Source organism: Girardinichthys multiradiatus, chromosome 18, assembly GCF_021462225.1.
Source record: "Girardinichthys multiradiatus isolate DD_20200921_A chromosome 18, DD_fGirMul_XY1, whole genome shotgun sequence".
In the NCBI taxonomy this organism is placed as follows: domain Eukaryota; kingdom Metazoa; phylum Chordata; class Actinopteri; order Cyprinodontiformes; family Goodeidae; genus Girardinichthys; species Girardinichthys multiradiatus.
This window is the reverse complement of record NC_061810.1, coordinates 6,312,003-6,336,492: the sequence shown is the minus strand read 5'-3', so window position 1 is coordinate 6,336,492 and position 24,490 is coordinate 6,312,003. Positions and strand designations below refer to the sequence as shown.

General features: G+C 41.3%; 1 protein-coding gene across 10 annotated transcripts in view; it reads left to right on the top strand.

Moving 5' to 3' along the window:
* phldb1b (pleckstrin homology-like domain, family B, member 1b) overlaps positions 1–24,490 on the top strand; it is a 126,047-nt gene that overhangs the window by 58,817 nt on the left and 42,740 nt on the right. For all 10 annotated transcript variants that reach the window (XM_047391665.1, XM_047391666.1, XM_047391670.1 and 7 more), the window contains one exon: positions 6,985–8,483. In XM_047391665.1, the coding sequence (XP_047247621.1) occupies positions 6,985–8,483 (1,499 nt within the window). The remainder of the gene's footprint in view (positions 1–6,984; positions 8,484–24,490) is intronic.

The window sequence follows — 24,490 nt, the reverse complement described above, 5'->3', positions numbered from 1 at the left end:
CACCGGCTTCCACGCGACTGACTATTGAAGAAGCGGTAGAAAATGACTGACTGACTGCTAAGCTGGAATTTTAGCCAGCCATGTTTCAACTTTAACATTTTAAACCAATATTTAATGCTTTCAGTGTCTTCCTCACAGGACAACAGACAGCTTTGTGCTTTGGAAGTGGCCTGTGGCTGGGATTACAGGCTCTTTCTTTTCAGAGACTATTTTTAATCTTCCAGCTCAAATCAATCTTTTTCCTTTTTGGTTCATGCCCCCAAACCCACCTATTGGCCCAGTATATGCTGGTTTTGCTTTCTGTTAAAGGTTTCTTACCAGTCTGGAATTTTGCTGCTGTTTGAAGATTGCGTCTGAAGCTCAGTCCCCGGTATTTAGGATAGAGGGATTAATACTGTTTACCATATGAAGAAGTGTGAACAAATATAACAGCAGCAGATAATACTGACATCTAACTTGGAAGCTTTATTGATTTAAATGCTGTAATTTAATATTAAGTAAGTAATGTAAGCACCCCTGGGAATGATATGCCTAATCTCCTAAAAAAAAAGAAATGTAAAATATTAGGTGCTTATTTTCCCTGAAAAATTTAGAGAAATCCAACCTTTATTTTGATTACATTTAGTGGGAAATTGTCTCATTTTAAGAAATAATTATTTTGTGGACTGAGTAGTGGTCTTGCAATCTGAAGGTTGTGGGTTTGATTCCAGCTTCCTCCTGCTACATGTTGATGTGCTACCCTGGAAGGGTACTTAACCTCAAGTTACCTACTGATCTGTGTATCAGTTTGTGAATGTGTGTGTGTTACTGAGTGGGATTAGGTGACTGTGGCTCTAGTGTAAAGCACTTTAAGTAGTCAGTATGACTGGAAAAGTACTATTAAAGTTCAGACCATTTAAAAGTTGGTTCTTTCTGAAGTTTTTAGTGTGAGATTATGGTGCTGCATTAAATGATACATATGACATACATTTAAAGTGTTTTAGGCTTTTGTTTTAGGAAAACTAAACTCAATCTGGCTATTTTATTTGGAATTCCAAAATATGATAAAACTTTATTTTAATACTAAAAGAAAATGATCATAATTCTACTTCATTTCACCAATTCAAATGTCTTAGTGGAAAATCAGATTTTTGTTATATTTAGACTTTTTCTCTTCACGTGGCATTTTAGTGATCATGAGCCTGTTTCTCCGTTGCTTGTGGACATAGACTGTCTTTCAGTATCAGGACATGTAGTATTTTTAAATCATCTCCAGTTCTGCTTCATACAAAACTGCAATAGTTTCATGCTGGTTATAAGTAACATTGATCATGCATGACTGTCTTCTGTCGACTCTGTAAACTTCATAGCTGTTAAGTTAGCCACAACACCGGAAATACAACATCTCCTCTTTTCAAAATAATACGAGGTCTATGACGTTGGCTTGCTAATGACGGCTGATCCGCCTCAGCTTTGAATACGTGTTTTTGATCCCTGAGTATTGTGTTGCAACTCTCCGTCCTGTCCTGCTGATACAGGGAAACATCCAGCAATGTATTCAAGGTTAACTGAGCGAGGATTTTCTTTCGAAGGTCCTAAACGGAAACTCGGGCATATTAAGGACAGCTTGCCACCAGCCAGCAGCGGTGTTCAGCACCCCAACCTCGGCTGAAATATCACCTCGGCGGTGAAGCTCCGGTTCCCCCTCGGTCTGTATGGAGCCAGGCACGGCGGGGCTCCGTCACTCCTACTCCGGTACCGGTGTGTCCGCGGGATGTGGGCCCACCCGGTGTGTTACGTAGCAGGTGAAGCGCTCTGAACACGGGCTGGCAGTTTTATCCCTTCATGTGAGTAAGTGTGCGGCTGAACGCCTGAGATTTGGGCGACACGGGTCATACGAAGCCACCTCACACCGAACCCCATTAACAACCAGTTGGTCTGATGTTTTAGTGCTGGTCCTGGACGGTACATGTGTCATAGCACCGAATGTAGTTGTTGAATCGTTACATGTGAACTAGCCTGTTTGTTCTGCTTACATCTCCATAGAAAACGTCTCGGATTCATTGCATTCATCCTTGATTTCCATGGGCCACAGAATGAGCTGACGCTGATTTGGCTCAATATAAATAGCTCATCTTTAAGTGAAGTTTGGCGTGTTGAGCTGTGATCAATGAGCCGTACCCCATGACATCATTGCTCGGGCTTTTCTTGATGCTTTAATTTCTTGCCACCCCACCCCCGTCCCCCCTTCTCGTTGCACTCAAGCATCGCGTCGGTTTGTTGTCTCCAATAAACATGACCGGGACATTTAAACGGGCCGTGTTGGACCCAACGAACCGCGGGGGCAGCCAGATGGCTGTAATATAGTGAAGTGAGGCTGAAGTGTGCTCTGATCGGGCTGTGTACCCAGAGAACAAGCTCAGCTGAGCAGGCACAACTAATGCATTATTTCTCAAGGTTTCACATTTTACAGCAGTTTGACTGAAGGGACATGTCTGTGACATCATCACCATCAAACAGACTGCTGTGTCCTTTTATTGTTCACATCCCTTGACCCCAACCAATGTACACTTGGTCATTACTGTTACAATTGAATCTGAAATAGCAACTAACTTTTAAATAACGCTAAAGTCCTGCATGTAGGTTACAAACTAAAGAGAGCTACAGTGGTTTCAAAAGTTGAAGGTAATTTATCTCCTTTAGTTTACACAGAAACCTATAAAATATATTTTCTTCAGATATTTACCCTCAAGCGAGGAGAATTCCACTCTTATCAGTGGTTGGAATAACTCGGTTAATTGTCTGTAATAGATCCTTTTTTTCAGTTATGTTTGTTACCGTAGAATATAACAGCTATATCATTAAAAACAGTGAAACGTTTTGCCTTGCTTTCTTACTTCTCGTCTTAAGGTAAATCAGACACGGCTTTGTCGGACCAGAACTTCGGCAACAACCTGAAAATAAAGAATAAAATAAAATACATAAGGATTGATATCTTGCGCAAGTTTATGTTATCAGACTCGCTGATTATAATACATCTGTTACTGCTGGAGAGTGTTCAGTCAGCTGTGGTACTTTGTAGCAGCTCTTTCATTTAACATCGGAACATTTAGTCATAGTACAAATACCTCATAAAAATGACTCCCATTGTTTTAATTAATGGCACATTTTTCAGTACAGGAAATCACTAAATGGTCGTCTGGTAAATAAAAGTATTTTATGTCATATCTGTTTATTTTCTACTAATTACACCTGCAAAGTGAAATTCCTCCTAGATTTATAGCTCCATATTTCTTGACAGGGATTGTTTGGTGTCATTTGCTTGATGTCCTTTATTTATTATCTGTTGGATATGATGGCTGTAATTATCTCTCCATCATTAGGTATGTATCAAAATAATCAAATGAACCAATCTCTTAATGACTGTCATTGGAAAGGACAGAAGAACACCTTTCCAATAGTAGCTGCTTAATCTGGGTCACACAATCAATAACAGGATTCTTCTGCTGTGTGGAAAAGTATGGAATTAGATTCAGTTGCTTTTCAGGTCTGGAAGATTTTGGAAAAGAAAAGAGAGTTTGGAAAAATATTTACAGACATATTCCCCAGTCATAATATCTAAAGGTTCTCTTCATCCGTCCATAGTCTGTAGCTTTTGCAAGTAGTTATGCACCAATATGAAAATTTGGGCTGATGTTGGATATTGATATTGCTGTAATGGCCGAAAACCAATATTTACCAATGTTATATATATTTCTGTAACTGCGCTGCTGACATTGCTTCTCTGCTTCAGTTAAACACCCCCTCAATCCTGCGCTGCATCAACAAACCCCACATGGACCTTCTGTAGCCCACTACTACCTTTGGAAACACATAGACCAATGGAAACAAACATTAGTTATTAATATTGGCCTAGCTTTTTTTCAGGAGCCGATACCATTATGTTAACTAACATCAGCCGATACCGATGTTCATGCAGATGCATTGTGCGTCCCTATTTGCAAGTGCTACATTTAAAGCCAGACAGCTGTAGAGCCATGAGCCATTGTTTCAGAGTAAATCTTCAGTTGAAACAATTATAAAATGTAAAAGGACCATTCCTGTGGTTTAACGTTTTTCCCTTTTAAATGTGATGCTGGACAAAATATCGGAAGTGCCCACACCTTTCTTTGGCTGTATAGGGCTTAGAGTGACAGAGCGCTCAGCCTTCCTCACCACTTACTACACACTGCCAGTCAGCTGGCTGAAAGAAAGCTTCAACATTTTGCCCTCGTTTATAATAAAGGGAAACTCAGCAGTTTGGAAATTTCCAAACACAGTAAAGTCCCTGAGCCAATGGCCCCACTAGGTAACCAGCTATTATCAACTTATTAGATGTCTGTTATTCAATGAAGGTCAAAGGTTGATATTTAACAAGCACTTCAAAACCACTCAGTTTAGTATGGAGAGCCGTCTCATTCAAAATTAAATAAATAAATACTGCTATTGATAAATTATTAATAAATATTCCATGAAATAAATATCCCCATGAAATACAAAAAAATAATTGTTAAAAGAAATTTTCATCTTATGTTATTTAATTCATATTAAGATTTATTTAATTTACTTAAAGATTTATTTATTTATTTCATAATGTAGTTTTATTTTTGACCCTTTTATTTTATGAAGCTACTTTATGTATTTCAGTGACTTTTACTTTTTAACCCCGTTTTTTACTTTAAGCTCTTTTTATTTCATGTTCTTATATTCAAACGAGGGGGCGGAGTTTATCTGAGGGGCGGCGCTGGGACCGCAGGGCCGAGCTCAATTCGTGGCTGAGGCCAGCAGAAGACAGCATGCCGGAGGGAGCCAGGGGATTCTGCGAGGATGCCAGAAGGTGCCAGACCGGCTGTAAAAGCCTGCCACGCCGGTTTCCGCTGTTTTTGTGGAAGCTGTTTGTGCAATAAGTCTTCGTCATCCTTTCAGCACGTCATGCACACACATAGTGGTATTTATTTTCCATCTCAAGTAAATACAGCCACCTTATGTTATGGCTCTAATGCTGTTTATTAAATAAAAACCAATAAAGACATCATCATTTAAAAGTAACAGGCTATAACAATAATGACATCCCATTTGCCGATAATCAGCTTTGGTTTCTACAAAAACAGCGGCAACCGGCGTGGCAGGCTTTTACAGCCGGTCTGGCACCTTCTGGCATCCTCGCAGAATCCCCTGGCTCCCTCCGGCATGCTGTCTTCTGCTGGCCTCAGCCACGAATTGAGCTCGGCCCTGCGGTCCCAGCGCCGCCCCTCAGATAAACTCCGCCCCCTCGTTTGAATATAAGAACATGAAATAAAAAGAGCTTAAAATGAAAAACGGGGTTAAAAAGTAAAGGTAACTGAAATACATAAATTAGCTTCACAAAATAAGTGTCACAAAATAAAACTGCATTATGAAATAAATAAATCTTTAAGTAACTTAAATAAATCTTGAAATGAATTAAATAAAATAGATGAGATGAAAATTTCTTTTAAAATAATTATTTTATTTCATGGGGATATTTATGTATTTCATGGAATATTTCTTAATAATTTATCAATAGCAGTATTTATTTATTTTGAATGAAACAACTCTCCATAGTTTAGCAGTCATTTATTTTATTTTTTTACTTAAGTTTGTGCATAATAAATGTAATAGATAATACTAATTTTAGCTGTAATAATCAGAATGTTTTTATTTTATTTTATCAGATGTAGATATATTTGTTGCTTTTTGGTTTTAAATAAAGCAGCCAGGTCATGTTTTACGTTTTGTGTAATTACGGTCAAATTGTATTATCTTTACTTAAGTTTATCATACTATGAGAATGTCATAGCAGAGTGTGCCCGGAGTCTATTAACCTGACATGCTGCCTATTAAGCCTAACCCATACTACTGTTTAAATAGGAGGAAGATAAATAACAGTTGTTTTATGTCTTAACAAAACCTGTGTAAAACATGCACCTCTTAGATGGTTCCCAACTGCCTGAAAGTGTCTCTAATAAAAGTGAAACAACCACATGAATACTTCACTAATCAGTGATTGCCCTGATGATTGGATGTAGCAATTACTCTCATGTTGCCTTTTAAAATGACAAGTGCATTTGAACAGATTTCTGCTCCCTACCTCGGAGCCATGCTGGTGGACCTCCCATGGGGCCATGTGTTTCTGTTGTAATAATCCACTATGCTGACATTACAAAGAGTCACCGGCTAGGATTAGATTAGCCGGCATGTGTGCTGTGTTGCTTTCGGGGCCACACATTAATTGTGTTTCTCCCTGACGCCTGTCCAGTGTTACAGGCCTGTCTTTATGGTCACGTCCTCATATGTGTCCTTTCTCATCTACTTGCTGTAATATGCACTTTTCTGAGCTTTGATTCCCATTTCATCCGGTTTAAACTGGGTATGGGCCAGTATGAAATTCGCAAAAAAAAATTGCTCAGATTGCTCAGTGTACAAAAACTGGAAAGTAAATGCATATTATGATCTAACTGCCGTTCATTTGTTACTGCTTTTAAAAATAAGCTTAAATGTTGACTGTTGCAATTATTATAATAATGTCATCAATAACATGTATTGGTTACTTATGATTCTTACATTGTCCCTTTTGATGTCCTGTTCTATTTAGAGGGACTGTGGTAGACCAACAAACAGATATTTTTTTGGTTTATATGCTCGGGTAGCTAGCCTGCAGTCTGCTGCTTGACAGACATCCTGCTTGTAGCTTGTTACCTTTTATAGGAGTGATGGGTGGCACTGCATGATTGTTTCCAAATGGTATGATGGAAAAATTTAGCGATTTAGAAACAATTTATGTTTTGATTTTCTTCATCGTCACTGTTCCTGCTGGCCGTTATATATTTTGTCTTCTCTCGTTGTATGCATATGTATACATTTTTCACATACATTTAAAACCATGAAGAAAACATGAATAATTTTCTTGTCTTTGTCTTGTTTTTCTCTTTCTTCTCTCTCAATCAGATACTGAGAGTTTGGTCAATGGGAATCACCTGGCCAGTTCATCCCAGTCTCCCTCAGCTCCTGGAGAGGGAATCCAGTCGGAGCACAGTGCGATTGTCAGCTCCATTGAGAAGGACCTCCAGGAGATTATGGATTCGTTAGTCATGGATGACCCTGAGCCCTCTTCCTCTGAGGTAAAAAAGCCCCCTGGAGGGCAGTCCATGCACCACTCCCCATTGTCACCTATGGTCAATGGAGGGGGGAGGTATTTGTTGTCCCCTCCCACCAGTCCAGGGGCCATGTCGGTGGGGTCCAGCTATGAGAATACCTCCCCTCCTTTTTCCCCCCTTTCCTCCCCTTCAGCTGCCAGCAGCGGGAGCTTTACCAGCCCATCTCATGGTGGAGGACACCAGGACCAGAGTTCTTCTCTGCCACCTGTGCCTACACGCTCTTCTAGCTACAACTTCAGCACCCAGCCTCCACCTATACCCCTGCCAAGGACCATACTGCCTAATTTCAGTACTGGGGTGGGCCAGAAGATTCAGGAAAGCCCCAGGCTGCAGAGGAATGTCTTAACTGAGACTCCTCCGAGCCCCAAGCCAAGCCGCAGGGGACTCAGTCAAGATGGCCCTGAGAGCCCTCGACAGACGCCTCTTGTTTCTTCTAGCGAATCTCTCAACAGTAAAAACATTGTGCCAAGCAGCCCCAGAGTCACCACCAAATTCCCTACCTGTCCATCCCCATCGCCTTCAAGTCCCAGGACCAAGACCACAACGGTGCTCCAGGAAAGGCCTGCCAGTCCCTTCAAAGAGCAAACCATTTTCGCTGATCGCTCCCTGAATTCCAGCCCCTCCAGGCACATTTTACAGTCTAGTAAGGCTTTTCAGCCTCCCCTGGATCCCATTGTTCATGTTATCCAAGGATCTCCTCTTCAGCAGCATCCACGGTCATTGCAGCCCCCTGAAAGCCCCCGGTTGGCCCGGAGGAACTTGGAAATTAATGGGAGCAGTGCCGGGAGCAATAGTATGAGAGAGCTGCCACCTCTAAGTCCTTCATTAGCTCGGAGAGGGGTCCCAGTTCTTCCAGGGGCACTTCCAGGAACGATTTCCACATTGAGGACTCCAGAGAGCCCCTCATGTCTAGGCAGGCTGGTCTCAGAGAGTCCGAGGCTGCGGCGCAAAACCGGACCTACATCAGAGGAACCGTCTTGCAGCAGAGGGATCCGAGCTCGTAGTCCGTCTCCCACCTCCATAATGATGGACGGTAGCTGTGGTGTAAGGATACGCAAGACGAGCGTTGCGAATTCTTTATCACCTGCTTTCAGTCTGGGCTCCCTCCCTGGCTCGTCCCCAGTAGCCAGCCCCAGGACCCAGAGGAAGATGTCCTTAGGGAGACCCCACCCAGGAATGCGAGAAAGGAAAAACAGCATCACAGAGATCAGCGACAACGAAGATGAACTGCTTGAGTACCACCGACGACAGAGAGAGGAGCGGCTCCGGGAGCAGGAGATGGAGAGGCTGGTGAGTTTAAACCCCAAAGCAACAACAGGTTGTTAATCTGTGTTTACAGCAACATATACATATTGATTTAATTGATACACACACTTAACAGTTTGAGAAGAAGATTTACCTGAGCAGCAGTGGTCAGAGCCCCCCTGGAAAATCCTCCATCCTTCCAAGATGTGTTTGAACAACACTTAGTTATATTTACAGTTTCTTATCTTTAAAAAATTTATGGAGTTGGTGGTATTTTGTGTGATCTGCTCTCTTTCCTGTGAACTGTGAAAAGTACGTGGAAGAATCATAATCTAGCCATCCTGGCACCAGGAAAATATCAGACTGGGAAACTCTGATTGCTAGTATTAAGATGTTGGCGATCGGTGAAAGCAGAGATATTGTGATGTCATCTATAAACAGAGCCCTATCATTCCCATGTTCCACAAAACACAGACCATCCTAGATTTGATTATTTGGTGGTTGTGACCTTATGTATCTGGCACCTGTTTTTCACCCTTTTCACGCTGATATTCAAAGTTAAAGAGCAGTAGAGTGAAGACTGTATTGGTCTCTAGGGTTTGGTTGCTGTTCATTTTTTTTAAACTGTCAAGCCTCACTACAAAATGTCCGAGTATGCAGTGTTACAGAATACCGGGCTTGTGATGCTGTATAATTAATAACTTTATTAGATTTAATACAAAACCCACAACAATTTTTCAGTCAAATTGTCATCACGGGACAAAGCATCTAAGGATCAGATAAAAAGATACATACTTAATGAAAAAGTAACGTTACAAAACCACAATGTTGCGTGCAATGGTTGTTTTTGTTAGAATCAGTTTAATAGCATCCTGGCCCCACCCAGTCCGGGCGGAGGAGGTGCCAGACAGCAAGGTTCCACAAGGTGTCACTCTAGAGAAATTAACAGGAGGTAAACCTACGATGCAAAAACAAAAGTAACATCTTTCAACCTATCTTTACTTTTAATCTTTTTAATGATGATATTCAAACCAGTACCGTTGCTATTTTTGAATACCTTGGCATACCTTAATGCTGGTTTAGCGCCCAGCCCTATTGGTCACCCTGGCTTTGTGATGTAACATATCGCTGTAACACTAGTTATTAAAAATTCCAATTTTTGAAGCAAAGTGCATAGTTTATGATGCTGGAGAACAACATTTTCTCTAGGTTTTGTTTGTATATGATAACCTGGAATCGTAAGGAAACATGTTTCAAGCTGAATTATTGGAGTTTGGATTTCAGAGGGTCCCGGATGAGCAGGATTGTTTTTAGCGTCATTCTGTGCCCTTGCACAGACGCATCCGTTTTGGTTAGCATCTGTTCCTTAAGCTTCATAGAGTAACTTTTATGTAGCAAGAGTTCCCTTTACCTAAGCATTGTCGTTATTTGATAACCTTATAAATTATAATACATTTTATTGCCAAACAGTCTAAGACCAAGAATATTTTAAGTCTTAAATATCAGTTGTTATTGACACAAGGTGGCAAACTTGCACTGATTATCGTTCTTTGGTCTAAATGCTAGCCTCCTTAACATATCCTTAACATATCCTTTAGGATATTGTACATGGGGAAATTGTGCTTGATTGTGGATTTAGTTTTAAAAGAACTCTTCCGGCTATATCGCCTGCCGCTAATGCAAAACATCTGCTTTTACCCGTTGCTTATGTTCCAGGTGGATTATTTGGCTGGAACTAATGAAATGTTACAAATTTCTTCAGATCACCATGGGGAGCTATCGTCATTGCAGCTGATTTTAGGTGCAGCAATGAGAAACTTGGCCTCACTCCTCCCCTCTCTTCTAGGGGGTGTGTGTCTTTTTGCATGATCCTAAACACCAATTACCCTTAATGTAAGTCCAGGGGATAACCTTCATGTTTCAGCCTGAACCCAGCACAGATTAGCAAACCGTCTTATATTTCCCGAACAGAGGTGGGGTAGACATTATGTATTACTGAGTACAGACTGCTATATTTTCCCATAAGACCCCTTTAAAAGGGCCCACTACCTTAAAATGATCTGGACCTTCTTGCAGATTCTTGTTTATCCTCTATTCTCTTCCATGATGATTGCATCATGTCCATGTTTGTTTATGAAAGGAGGAGTAACCCTACCCATAAACCATGTCAGTGAACTGTCTGTGACTTGGCTGCTGTCTGGCTGAACTGCTGCTGACACACAGTGTTGTGAAGCCTCAGTGAGTCCATAGCAACCACAGTGTTTTTATCTCCTCAACCGAACCAAGTCGGGGGGTCAAGGTGAGAATCGGTAAACATCTTGAATTTGTCTGCCAGGCTTAATGAAACGACACAGACAAAGGTCCATTTAATAAAGCAGTTCTTCATGTTTGTTCCTGCGTGAGAAGGTGTTGTGTTCCTTGTCTGTCATTGGAGGGTCAGTGTTTTAAACAGGACAAAACAGAGTGGATAAAGTTGAGCTGCCCAGAGCAAGGCAGACATGGCCTCGGCCTCTGCGTGTCCCTGTGTGCTGGGTCATGTTTCGGCACCTCCTGTGGGGACAATGAACAGACAATAAAGCAATGTGCTAGCAGGACAGGACTCACACTTTGACCGTGCTTACCCCGTAACAACATCGAAACGTCCTCTCATTTAGCTTTGACTTTCCTCTGAATTAAGGCGAAAGTAGTCCAAGGGTATTATCGTGTCTTTGATTATCTTTGGACATGATGATGATGATAATAATAATAAGAAGAAGAAGAAAAAGAAAAAGAATGATACAAAAATGTTTGGGTTAGGGTTATTCTAGTTTCTAATCTAATTCTGCAGCACATGTGTGATGAAGCGAGAGATTTGAGGACTGGTAAATTTTTTTTAAGGATCATGTAGCTTGATTACAAACGTTTTAAACAGGTCTCATCAGTTGGAGGCTGAATTTAAATAAAAATAAGAACCAAAAGTACAAAACTTTTATATTCAGTGCTGCAAGTCTCTCCATGAAGAAATATGTTTCGTCTTAGATACTGTTAGTGGTGGTAAAATATTTCTCTGGTGTTGAAAGGAGTCTATGGGGGACCTTCTGGTTCTACACTGGAACTTACAGCGCCTTACAAAGGTATTCAGACTCCTTGAACTTTCCATCTTTTGTCGTATTGCAACAACACGTTTCAATTCTTACCTCAGATTCTTAGTTGGATCTCGGTCTAGCCTTTGACTAGGCCATTCTAACACATGAAAATGCTCTAATCTAAACCATCCCATAGTATCTCTAGCTGTATATATAGGGTGGTTGTTCTGCTGCAAGGTGAACATCTACCCCAGTGTTAATACTTCTGCAGTGTCTAACAGACTTTCCTCCAGGATTTCCCTGTATTTATGCTTTGTCCATCTTTTAATCAACTCTGACTTCTTTGTCACTGTCTACTTGACGCGGACTCAAAAAGACGTCCGTTGGACAAACCGTTGTGAAGCTCAATTTTTCCGACTGTGTACACGGTGTCACACATTAAACTGCTCAGCGGGAAAAAGTCTCCACATCGAACTGTTTTATATGTGACACACTGCTTCAAACAACCGGTTGCGAGGACGTGGAGCATCACTGCCACTCTGCGCTCAACTGACAGGTGATTCCCCTTTTTTGTCCCTAGTGTGGTTTATTTGGGCTTATGTACCACCTCCTTTTCTTTTGTTTTTCCAAAGCTACGGGGAAAATTAGCTCTTCCTCCTTGTCTGATGACGCCATGGCAGAAAGTGTGGGAAATATGGGAATTTCTCAAAAGAAATGTAGGAAATTGGTACGCTTGACAATGAAATCGACTATGAAGACGTTTCAAATAGTAACCTAGAACTCATATTGGAGCTTTACTTGGTGTATTGATATGTTTTGGAGATCCCATGGAAACAAGTTTAAAAACCTAGTTAGGCACTTCTGGGTGTTGGTCTATCACATAAAATCCCAATAAAATCCACTGACGTTAGTGGTTGAAACAGGACATTATGAAAAAGTTAAAGGGGTATGAAAACTGTTTGCAACACCTTTGTTTCTAGTTTCACTAGGCCTTCATGGATCCCAGCCTGTCAAACACTCCAAGTCAGGTAATGTCAACTTTTGGACTAGTCCAACATGCAGGATTGACCACAGATTGTATGTGCACATACAGGGTCAGGAACATAACCATTTTGGGTACATAAGGCATTCTGGGGGCTAGTGAGGACTCTGAGACTCCCAGACTGGGTTCTTTAGCAGCCTGCTATCTTCATGAGACTTGGGGCTCAGTGAGGAGGCAGGGCGGGAGCTCCAGGGCCTATAATTAGTTACAGTTGACTCACTGTCATGAAATATTTCTTAGCCAAGAGCGTTTTGGAAAGCTGCACCTCATTCATTCAGCTGATTAGCAAACAACTAAGCTGTGTGAGCAGGAGCGAGTCTTAATGTAATGAAGGAGTCTTATTGGGAAATCAACTGAAGGACACAGCTCAGAGGCAGTGCATGGCCGCCAGGGGATCTGGCCAATCAATGCAGCTTAAATCCACTTTGTTTTGGGAAACACTTTCCAGAATGCTTAACAGAATTAAAAAAAAATTTTTTTTTTTTTCATAACTTTAAACCAAGTTTTATGAAATTTTTTACAGGATGATAACAAGTGGATATGTGTGAGTAAGAGATAAGGATAAGCCCATTTAGTGTTGAGCAGGGGTTGGACTGAGAGCTCTGTAGGAGAATGGGCCTTTTAATAAGGCGGTGGTTTGCTCTGAAATGACATTTATAATAATGAATCATAAGAAATTCAGACAGACAGGAAATGTGTTGGTCTACCATGAAGCACACATTGTTGATCTTAAAGGTTTCATGTAGAGATGCACAGAGAAAATGACTGGTCGTTGAAATCAGGACGATTTTAAGCTCTGACTCTAAAATCAGATGTTTTTTTTCTAATCAGTGAACGCTCCATACCTGGGCATACCTAACGTAGCAGGTCACTCTAACCACAGCACTGCAGTGTTGAAGCTGTTACTATAGGAACAAGACTCAGTGAGCCATCCTCTGTCTTAATGAGGTGTTTAAGAATGAGGTCAGAGGAAGCACTAAAGGTAATAGAAGTTATTCATAAGGAAACAATTTTCTATAGAAGCATGTCAGCAGTTCTTTCAGGGTGCTATAACAGAGCGCAGAGCTTCTGCAGGTGATGGTCATTTTGAGCCTTTGCCTTTTTGTACTTCAGCAGTGCTGTTGTTTCATACCCAACTTTGGCACTAGGAAAAGGAGCCGTCTGCCACACGATGTCAGTTTATACTGATCTTAGGGATCAAGTTGGTGGAAGGAGCGAATTGACCCGGAGCCGACGGATACCTGGAAGAGTGAACATCTTACAGCCAAGATACCTGCTTGGTTTTATTCTGTAACTTTTTTAGGCATTAGTGACCTTTACGTTTCTCAAGCGTTCGAAAGTGAGCTGACAGGAAATAGGCTGGAGAGAGAGGGAAGACATGTGGCCAACGTCAACGGGCTGGGACTCAAACCCATGACAGCTGCGTCCAGGATCAAGGCCTCCGTAAAGGAGACATATCATGCTTGTAAATCCTTCCTTTTTACACTTAAATCATTCAGTTGTGGTCTTTATAAACTGGAACTGCAATGCTTTGGTCTGATATCCATGTTATTGTAGCTCACAGGCTCCTTTCTTACCTGTTCTGAGGTGCTTCTAAGAGCAACTCGTTTCGGTGCAGCCTCTCTAAATGCTACTGAGGCACTTCACAACCCACCCTCTCCAGGTCAGATGGCGCTCCACTTTAACCCCTTCGGCCATTTTTGTAGTTTGATAACAGAGATATCTAGCGGCACAGAAACAAAAAAGACAAAAACTGCAAAAACAATGCAAAGCTGTTAATGTAATGCTACTATTCAAAACATGCAGTACGGTTCTGTCCTCAAGGAGCTAAAAGCAGCACACAGCGCTAACATAAGCAGAAGACATGATGCTACTGCTATCAGAACAATGGAAATGACACTTGCAGATTTGAAGCATATAAAAGCAAGACATCGGCATAAAGGGAGATCCTCGCTTTTAGACCATATCGATGGATACCTGCAATTTTGGGATCAGAACGGAGTGCCAATGGCTTAATAGCAAAAGCAAATAAAGGGGGACTCAGTGGGCATCCCTGTCTTGTTAAACGATGGAGACGAAAATATTCAGACCAAATATGTCCACTGACCTCGGTTAAATGCCTTTATCGCATCAAGAGTTACTATAAATAACATTTAGAAGTGTCCTAATATTAAAGAAATAATGTCTATTTTGGACAAATCCGGTCTTATTTGAGTGGATTATCATGGGTAGAACTGCTTTGTGACATAGAGCTAATGTTTTCAATAGCAGTTTAAAATCTATATTTAATTTTATGGGCTTATGGGACGATAGGATAAGCAAGTTAGAGGGTATTTAGCTTTCTTCAAAAAAGAGTCTGGGGTAAGACATGGAGGGCAAACACCTCATTTTACATATTTAATAACAGCGGTGCAAATTTATCCCAAAACCATCTGTAAAACTCTTGAGGGGAACCCGTCAGGGCCTGCCTGGGCACTTCCCTGCCTGGAGAGACCGCATCACTGCATCAAGTTCCAGTTGAGTAATGGGTTTTCCCAGGTTAGCAGCAGTTTCCTGTTTGACCACAGGAATATCCAAGTTGACAAAGAAATTGTCAAAAACTGCAACTGTTGGTGAAAACTCAGATGAAAAAAGTGACCTATAAAACCTACCAAAGATGAGGTTAATCTGAAATGGATCCGTTGTCAAGCCTGAACCAGTTTGAACTTCAGGGATTTGTCGTGAAGCAGACTACATGTCGAAGCTGGTGTGCCAGTAATCTACCGGCTTTATTGCCATTTTAAAAAAACTGTGCCCCTGATGGCAGCATAGGTAGGTCATAAGTTTATCAAATTCAGATTGCGGCGTTCTTTATAAGAGAACGCCTCTCTCTGCATACATTCTATCAAGCTGCGAGATTTGACGCCTTAAAGCAACCTCCCATTCCTTAATTTTTCTTCATAGTGAATGTAAGAAATTATTTCTCCTCTAATAAAGGCCTCAAGTGATTCCCAAAGAAGGGCAGCAGAAATCCCTGGGGTTCTGTTAAAGATTAAAAAAATCTCTCTGTCTTGAAATTGAGTCAGTAAAACAATTTCTTGAGAGAAGACGTTTGTTTAGCTGCCACAGAGGACGTTCAGACAATAAAATATTTGCTTTAATATGTTAATTAGAAGCGAAGCATGATCAGAGAGAACAATGGCACCATATTTACAAAACAACAACAATGGCAATGTAAGACGCACAGATGAAAAAAAAAAGAGTGCTCCCTTTTCAAAGTATTCAGAGAATGTCATGCATTAGAAACTGCAAAGTCTTGCATGAATGATTGAATAGTTTTGGCTAGTCAAGAGGGTGCAACTGGCTTAGAAGAGGAGTGGTCCAGTTTAAAGTCCAACCAGCAGTTAACGTCCTCACCTAATATTAGATAATGTGCTGTCAGAACTGGCAAAAGAGAGGAAAAACGGCTATATAATGCCTCATCATCGCAGCTGGGTGCATAGACATTAGCTAGCACACCATGCAGACCCTGAATTGCTCCAGTGACAAAACATATCTGCCACTGTGGTCTGAAATAATGTGATCATAAAGAAAAGAGACTAATTTTTGTAGAAGAATGGCTATGCCTCTGGCCTTACAGAGCAAAGAAGAATGGTAGACTTGCCCTACCCAGCCCTTTCTCAGTTTTAAATGATCCAAGTTTTTAAGCTCGGTCTTCTGTAAAAATATAATTTGGCACCCAGCTGATGAAGTTGGTGCAGTATTTACCTCGTTTGACCGGATTGTTGAGTTACTTAAAATAGTAATAAATAATCTGGGTACTTGGTTGATAAAAAACAAAACAGGTGGGAAAAAAAAGCAAGAAAGAGTTGAAGGCACTAAACTGACAAACATGAGAACATTCTGAACATTTCGCAGAAGCATTTCCCCTAACGGGATGTGCAAAACCCACTACACAAAATGCAAAAACCTGTAAACAAACCATCAAAGGCCCTAAGAGAGGTCTATAAGACAAATAGAAGCAAACCCCTCCATGTGGAATGTGAAAAGTGACGAGGCTTTGTGCACCTTAATAATATTTTAACCAGAATGTCAGATACCTACTGGAAAAAAGGGGTGTTAAGTTAATCAAAAGTATGTGATCACCAAAAGACATATAAAGGACATTATTATAATAATACCAATAGTATTAATCAGAGCCACATTACCAGGAAATGAAGGAGTAATCTTCTAGCATTGTAAGATGCCATCGTATTATTAAAAACCTCTAATATGGATACAAAACTGATCATAGCAGTAAAACAGAAGAAAGATAAAAGATAAGAAGTAAACAGTCCAAAACAAAATAACAGTACTAAAAAAATCATAACAATCCCCATATATAAATGCAACAGGCAGTCCTAAACATTACTGTTATGAAACCACTGTTTTAAAAAGAATTCGGAGCTCTTCACATTTTTTGAAGTCAATGGCAAGTGATGCACCTTCAAACCTCTGGAGTTTGAGAGTAATCCGCAGTGTGGCCGGGTAGAAAAGATCAAACTTAACATCTGGGCACAAGTGGAGCTCTTTCTTAACTGTGGTAAAAGTCGGCCGATTTTTGGCTACAGCATTAAAGTCTGGAAAGATTAAGATCCTTTTCTCATTATATAGGAGCGGAGTAGACACACCAGCCTTTAGCAGGATCTCGTTACGCTATCGAAACACAGCCTGACAACAAAATGACGGTGGAGTCTCTCTCACCCCCCCCACTGTAACTTTAGCTTCTAGCGGGGCAATAGCAGGCATGATTTCCCTTTTCACTGCCTCAGATACAATTTATTTGAACTTGTTCACAAGGTCCAAATGTATGCCCTCCAGCATAGCCTCCATGCGCTCTAGCAGATGGTCATTAGCATCAGGTTCAGAAGCAGCCTCAGGCGACTGTAGTGGCTTATTGCGGCCTACCTTAGAGGTATCGGATTTTTCTTGGCTTGCCATGGTTTCGAGAGGTTATAAAAGTGAGTAAAGTGCAAGTGTTCAGTGAGAGTTATCAAGAACTATCTGTGTCAAAGGTTACTGAAAGAATTGTGCAATACAAAGAATTAAACAGTCACATTCTTGTGGAGCTCCTGCAGACATGTCTCACATGTTGATGCTCCACAGCGCCCCCTCTCTGCAAATCCTTCTTGATACTGGCGGAGGTTACTAAAGGCACTCGTCCTTAAAGTGCTTCGCGCAGACAAAGCGGAATTTCCCCCTTGATGTAGGAACATTTCCATGAAAAGTTAAATGTAACCAGGCATTTCAGAGCTTCTGATGCTGGGAGACGGTGTTATGAATTGTGGGTTAATACATCCAACAACCGAACCGAACTTATCCTCTTGCAGCGTAGGCATACTGGAGCTTGGACCATATAATCTCAGCATGAAATAAAAGTGGCGGATACACAAAATTGTTCAACTGGAAGTCCATGACCTTGTTTAGCAGTTCGGCAGCAAATACTGAGACGTAATAGTTCGAAAACGTAATGGTGGACAGAGAAAACTGGACGGACTGAAAAATATGACCCAAACAGAATATAAAGATATTTTCGCAACACCTGGACAGAATGAAATCAACTTCTCTGTACGCCTACAGACGCCAGTGATGTGTCCCCTATAACTCCTGCGCCACCGTCGCGCCCTTAAGTTGCTACTTTTTAATGGGGGGCGAGACTTTGCAGATAACAGGAAGGCTGAACACATTAGGGCAAACTTGCTCCTTTTTAATATTGAGCTTTTCGTCTCCATCTGTGATAGAAAACAGTGTAACTGGAAATGTTTCGGCTATCTGGGAGTTAAAGTAAGGGTCTACATTCTCTAAGGAGAACACACAGACACTGATGTTTATAGATAGTAATCTGATTGTGCTTATCACTAATATAGGATGCTAAAGACGATTCCTTTCTTTACGGTGTCTGCTCGCTCACAGTTCTGTTCTGTTGCTTCTTTATACATTTGATGACTGCTCATGGCAGGAAGGCTAGAAAAGTATTTAGAATGTTTAATTATAGACAAATGGGAGGAGGATAAGATCTGTTTCTACAGGTCCATCTCTGCCCTGACGTCTTCTGTAACAAAGGACAAAAGTCTTTCTAAGGCTGAAGGCCACTTTGACAGTGCTTCAGCTAATGTGTCCCAGGATTTTATCAGGATTTTGATGTTTCCAAAAAGATCCCTTCAGTTCAGTGTCCCTTCTCCTGTTTAAAGGTTTTTTTTGTTTGTTGTCTGTGGGCTCTGGTGCCCCAGAAACTGTTTTCTGTCTGTGTAAATGTCTCATCAAGTGGAGAACATGTGACTGATGGAGACCAGGGTACTGGCTTGGTTTACAGTGCTGTAGTCATAAAACATCAGTCACTGCGAGTTAATTTCACTCCACATGTTGGTCAGGAATAGAGTTGCTGCAGTGTGAGGATAAGCCATAGACAACGTTCTTCCCAAGTGAACGTTTGTTTGCAGCTAGGATTTTTTTGCAATAAAAAGCACTTGAAGCAGCAGTTCTCAAGAAAAACGAGTTTTGCTATACATTTGCAAATAAATTGTACCTTTAATTATTTAATTGAACCTGCTGTTTATTGTGCAGCAGGTTCTCTTTCACTGGACATCAGTCAAGTGGCAGAATCAACAGTCCTGAGTTATTTTCACTGGGAATGATCTGATCAGGAATTCTGTTCTTTATACTGATAAAGCTCATTCACGACTAGCCCCAGTCTGACACTTGTATTTGCATCACAATAGCACGACTACGACCAGTATTAAATACTCACCATTAGTGCGATTACATTGCACTCACCTACAAATAACGTTCTGGACGCTCGTCTGTTTTCTTCTGGATCTAATGAAACGGGTCATAGTAGCACAGCTGAGGTTAATGAAGCAACAATAAATCAACCTTCCAGAAAACATAAAAAAAGATGCTGCACTAATGTGATTTTACTAAGATGGTAGCTACTGATGGGTACCAAAGGTATACAGAGTGATATAGCTTACATTTAGTCTAGTGGGAGCGCTGTTGTCCAGCCTGCCGTCGTCCGGCCTGGCCTGGCCTGCTCTGGTCTTTCCACATGGCCGTCTGACACATGCTGTGCTGGCTGGCCCACTCGGCAGCTAAGCAGAGCCTCAGCCTGATTCGTCTGGGACAAACTCAGGTGCCGCTCGTGTCTGCCATGGATGACCTCATCTTTCCTGTGATGTCATGTGAGATTCCACAGTTGGTCCTAATGAAAGGGGACCTCTTCAATTATTGGCTCAGACCGCTTTGTGTCAGCTGTGTCTTGGAACGGGGGTAAAGTGGGTGAAGCTGTTAGGGAAATAAAAGTAATAAAGCTTCTGTCTGAACCCAGAATAGCAGAAGGACAAAGACACTGCTCTGTCATTTACCATTTTGAGCCAAGCTGACTGCACAGAGTGATTTATGATGCCTTTGTGAAGAACAGTGGGGGGTGGGAGTGGGGAATATCCTTGGCAGGGAGTCCTGCAGAGAAGGAAATCTGTCGTTGCAAAGCCTTCTGGTTAATGCAAGAGGTCAATGAAGGTTACAGATTGCTTCATGCTTCACACCGTTCTCTTTCCTCTCAGATGTCCAGCTTTTATCTCTTCTCTCAGGTCAGTCCAGATGGACCCCAAAGCTCTGCCTCCAGAGATTTATTGCCCTCTCTTTTATCTTTTCTTTACCTCTCATTTATGTTTACTTGTTGCTCCTCTTTCCCACACCAACTGGATGCCAACAATGTTGATGAGTTTCCTGCATGGTTGGCATCTTTGTGACGATCCTGCCGGATCAGCGAACCAAATATACATTTGAACTTGTTAAATAGAACACAGCAAACATATACCAGCATCTTCCAGGAAGACTAAATATATCCAGGTACTGAGCTCCACAAAACCTGTCTATGTCCTGCGGCTCCGCAGCACCCACTGACCTACAGGTGGGAGCTTTACTCCTGCTGAAAACGAGAGCAGATTACTGTTTAGTGCCAAGAAAAAGGACAAAGCAGTAAATGTTCAGACTGTTCTTGTTTTTCACTGATTTTAAGTAAATCAGTGAAAAACAAGAAAGGAGAGAGTTTCTCTGACATACAAGACAGCCGGTCGGGGGCTCCTTATCTGGGGCAGCAATAAATCTGTTTGCAGCCGTCCAAAGTAAAGCTGCAGTAATCCAGTGTTGAGACAGATCCAACAAATATGCCACGTGCGCTCAATCCCCATCACAAAACAAAAGCCAGATTAAGATGCATCATGTCACCTACAAACCACTCTGCTTTCAGCTTCTCTGGAAACTTTCTTTACTGCTATCTGAAAATGTAACAGCCAAGGTTTATAGCTTCAGTTTTCCTCAGTTTGTTGTTTTCCGGCCTCTCCACTAGAGGGGGTTATTGTCTTTCTGGATCGTCATTTCTTCACTGGTGGGAACCATACTTGCATTTATCTTTTCATAAATCTGTTTTTATTTTATTTTAGGGTATTATGCATATAATTTTAAGGGAAATAGTGTCCTTCACCATTTAGGACTAGAAATATGATGAGATGTGGGCAAATTAAAACAAATCTAACCCTGAAGTGAGCCAATTAGTAGAGTCGCACCAACCAGTAGGTGATCAGAATTTGATATTTTCCCTTGATTGACTCTGATCTGTAATAGATTTTTTTCTCCCCCTGTTCAATAAATGCATCAAATCTAAGAAGTACCACCCTTCAGATAAAAGGTACGTGGTTTGTTGTATGAATAGGGATAATCTTATAATGCCTCCTCTGTTGGATTCAAAGCTACCACTGCTGTCATACTACATGCCGCACGTTAAGCTCATTTGTGTCCTTTAGATGAATAAACTATAATTAAGTCAGATCAGAAATCTATATAGAGCAGAAAAAATGTATTCTTATTATTCTTATTATAATCTATAACATTCAGGTTCTTCTTTTGTTCTGAGTGACAGGAATCAGGTTACATGAAGGTTTTTGTTTATTTTTATAAGCATTAATTTTGTGGGTTGGGGGCATAAACCTCAATAACCATTTGAATTAAAATAATTTAAAATCACTTTTTGGGGTTTTGCCTACTATGAAAGGTATGGAAATCAAATTTTGAGGAGACATTGGATAAGATAAGAGCTACAGTTCTTTGTCATATTCCCAAAAAGGAAAAGATATTTCCAGAAGATCAACAGTACAACTATTTAATAGATTATTTTTGTTCGTTTTTGTTCCAAACATCAGTCAGTGGAAGGATCTGCTGCTCCAATCGTTTGGTGATGAATGTGAAATTAGGATGGTCATTTTTTAAAAGCAGCCTTTTCTGCTGCATTTAGATTTGTATTCTGTAATGTTTTATATAATGTCTTTGTCTTCGTCTTTGCCTTGATAAAATACAGAAAATGATGTTGTCTGATTGATGTTAAATGACAGTTTGCTAAAAAAAAAAAATTGGAAAATGCAGCCAATATTAAGATAAAATGAAGTGTTAAATTAGTTTAAACCTGCGTATCAGAATTTTGTGGCCCTGCTGATTATTACTGATTCTGATTTCTCTTTGTAATCTGTACGTAAAGCATTTATGAGATTCTGATGCCGGTCCAGGTCTGCTTTCTAAGTGAAGCTCTTAAAAGTAGGGCTGGATACTGATAACAATGTGCAGTAAAATGTTGTTTTATGATAAAAGCATTGTGTGCTAATGAGCTCCTCTCTTCTCATGGCTGCATTAACCTCCTGGGACATTCGTCTGTTGGCCGCTACAAGACAACAACAGTGTCGCTGTTACACAGAACCCGACCGGTAGGCCACATCTGCTGGTTAATTAATCAACTAACAGAAAGGCAGAGCAACAGTTTGGTGAATAATTCTCCCTGTGGGGATGGTTTTTAGACAGTGGATATTGTTAGGAAGCCCAACCCTCTTCCCCTCCTGCTGACAGTGACACCCTGAAATGCTCCGACTTGTAAAGCTTAATTGTTTGAAGACACTTGTTATCTGCCTCTGCTTGATGTTTAAAGCTCCATAAAGCACTTCAAAAGGGTTGCACTTATTTGTTCCAGTATTAAACAGCTAAAAAAAAGATAATTGCACAAGGTTGAGCTTTTGAGATGATATGTGGCAACATGTTTGTAGCATTACTTCAAAGCCCTGATCTCAACAGATGGCAACGGATGGGTTTTAACAGCTGAACGCAGTCAGCCGTGGCCGCTTTGCTTTAAGTTATCAGCCTATGTTAATCATGGAGGAGCTAGGAGGAAGAGTAGAAAGTTCTCCTTGGTATATGACGTTAGTCCCTTTGATTTTCTTAGGGCAAACCAGCAGGCCGCCTCCCACAGGAGGAAGTCCTTACATGTTGATCCAGTCCCACCTCTGTCACTAGACCTGAGTAAGGTGGGGGGCATTAAAGTGTGATTTGGGGGCTCTGCATCCATCCAACGGAGCACAGCTGGTCCTGAAATCCCATTACAATTGAAGCACGGTATTCTGCCTGAGAGGAGAGCAGCAGTAACATCTCCACGTTCTGGATAGCTGTGAATTGTCCATTCAGACATGGAGCAGCTTTATGCAGCGACTGGCAACAGGACCACGGCAGCGATGGGGCAAGCTCAGGCCCGGACGCGGCCCCTGGCGAGTCCGCTGGCTCTGGTTAAAGAGAAGCCTGTCTTTTATAACAGCGTTGCAGCCCTGGTGAAGGTAACTGATGGTGCTGCCTTCCTGTTTCTGACAATATTTACCCAGAGTTTGCTGAAGTGTTTCTGCGTTGAGGATGTGGGTCGACCTGCTCAGAGGCCTCCAGAGTGGTTCAGTCATCAACAAGGCGACCATTCACTCCGGCTGGCTGCTTCAGGCTGGAGATTAAACCACTTTAGCACTGTGGCAGGAGGGATATTCACAGAACATGCAGCCTGTTTCTGTCTCACTTCGTAATGAAATTTGATTTGAACATGTTTGAATTTAAAAGCTTTAGCTTTAATTTTAACTGTTTTGTTTTTACTGTGGGAGAAGGCAGGAAATAAAAATACAAACTCAGTGGAGTGAAACATCATCTTTACTGTAGATCAATACCAAAAAGTCCAAACAACATAGAGGCATGAGCCTGTATGAGATCCTCCCAGGGCGATAAACATGTGTAAAGACAGCTCAGTTTATCTGTCTTAACACAAAAAGGTGAACTGCTGCTGCTGCTAAAATAATATAATGATTATTACAGTTGTAATCATATCAATAATATAATTTTAGTCTGAAAACATAGATTTGGGTAAAATGTAAACACCACGTTGTGGAACCAGGGATCCCTGCAGCTGCACATCTAGAAGACTATACATCTATTCCTTTTTTACAAAATGGCTCAAGCTCAGTCAAATTGGATTGAGAGGATCTGGTAGCATCAGACTTCAAGTATTGCTCCTGATTCTCTGGACATTGACTAGGCCTTTCTAACACATGAATGTCCTTTGGCCTAAATCATTTTAAAACCCTTCTATTGTAGCTCTAGCTGTATGTCCAGGGTCGTTGCCCTTCTGGAAGGTGATTTTCCTGCATGCATCTTCATCCAGTTCCCCATCAACCCTGACCAGGTCTCATGTCCCTGCTGAAGAAAAGCATCCCCACAGCAGGAAGGGCCCCTTCTTCCAGCTGTGCATCTCTGCAGCTCCTCCAGAGTTGCATTGGGCCTGTTGCTTGTCTGATTAATTCTCTCCTTGCCCAACCTTTTAGTTTAGGTGGCCGGCCACATCTCAGCAGGTTTAAGATTGTGCCACGCTATTTTAAAATGATGACTTGAACAGAGTTCTTTAAGATGTCCAAAGGTCAGGTTATGGTTCTGTAGCCTAACCCTGCTATAAACGTCTCTACAACATTCTCCCTGACCAGTCTGCTGCGGTAGAACTAGCGGTTTGCTGCTCAACGGACATGCTGCTCGTAACTTTCTACATCAGCGTTCCCTTCATAGGAGTGACGGAGAAGACTCCTGCT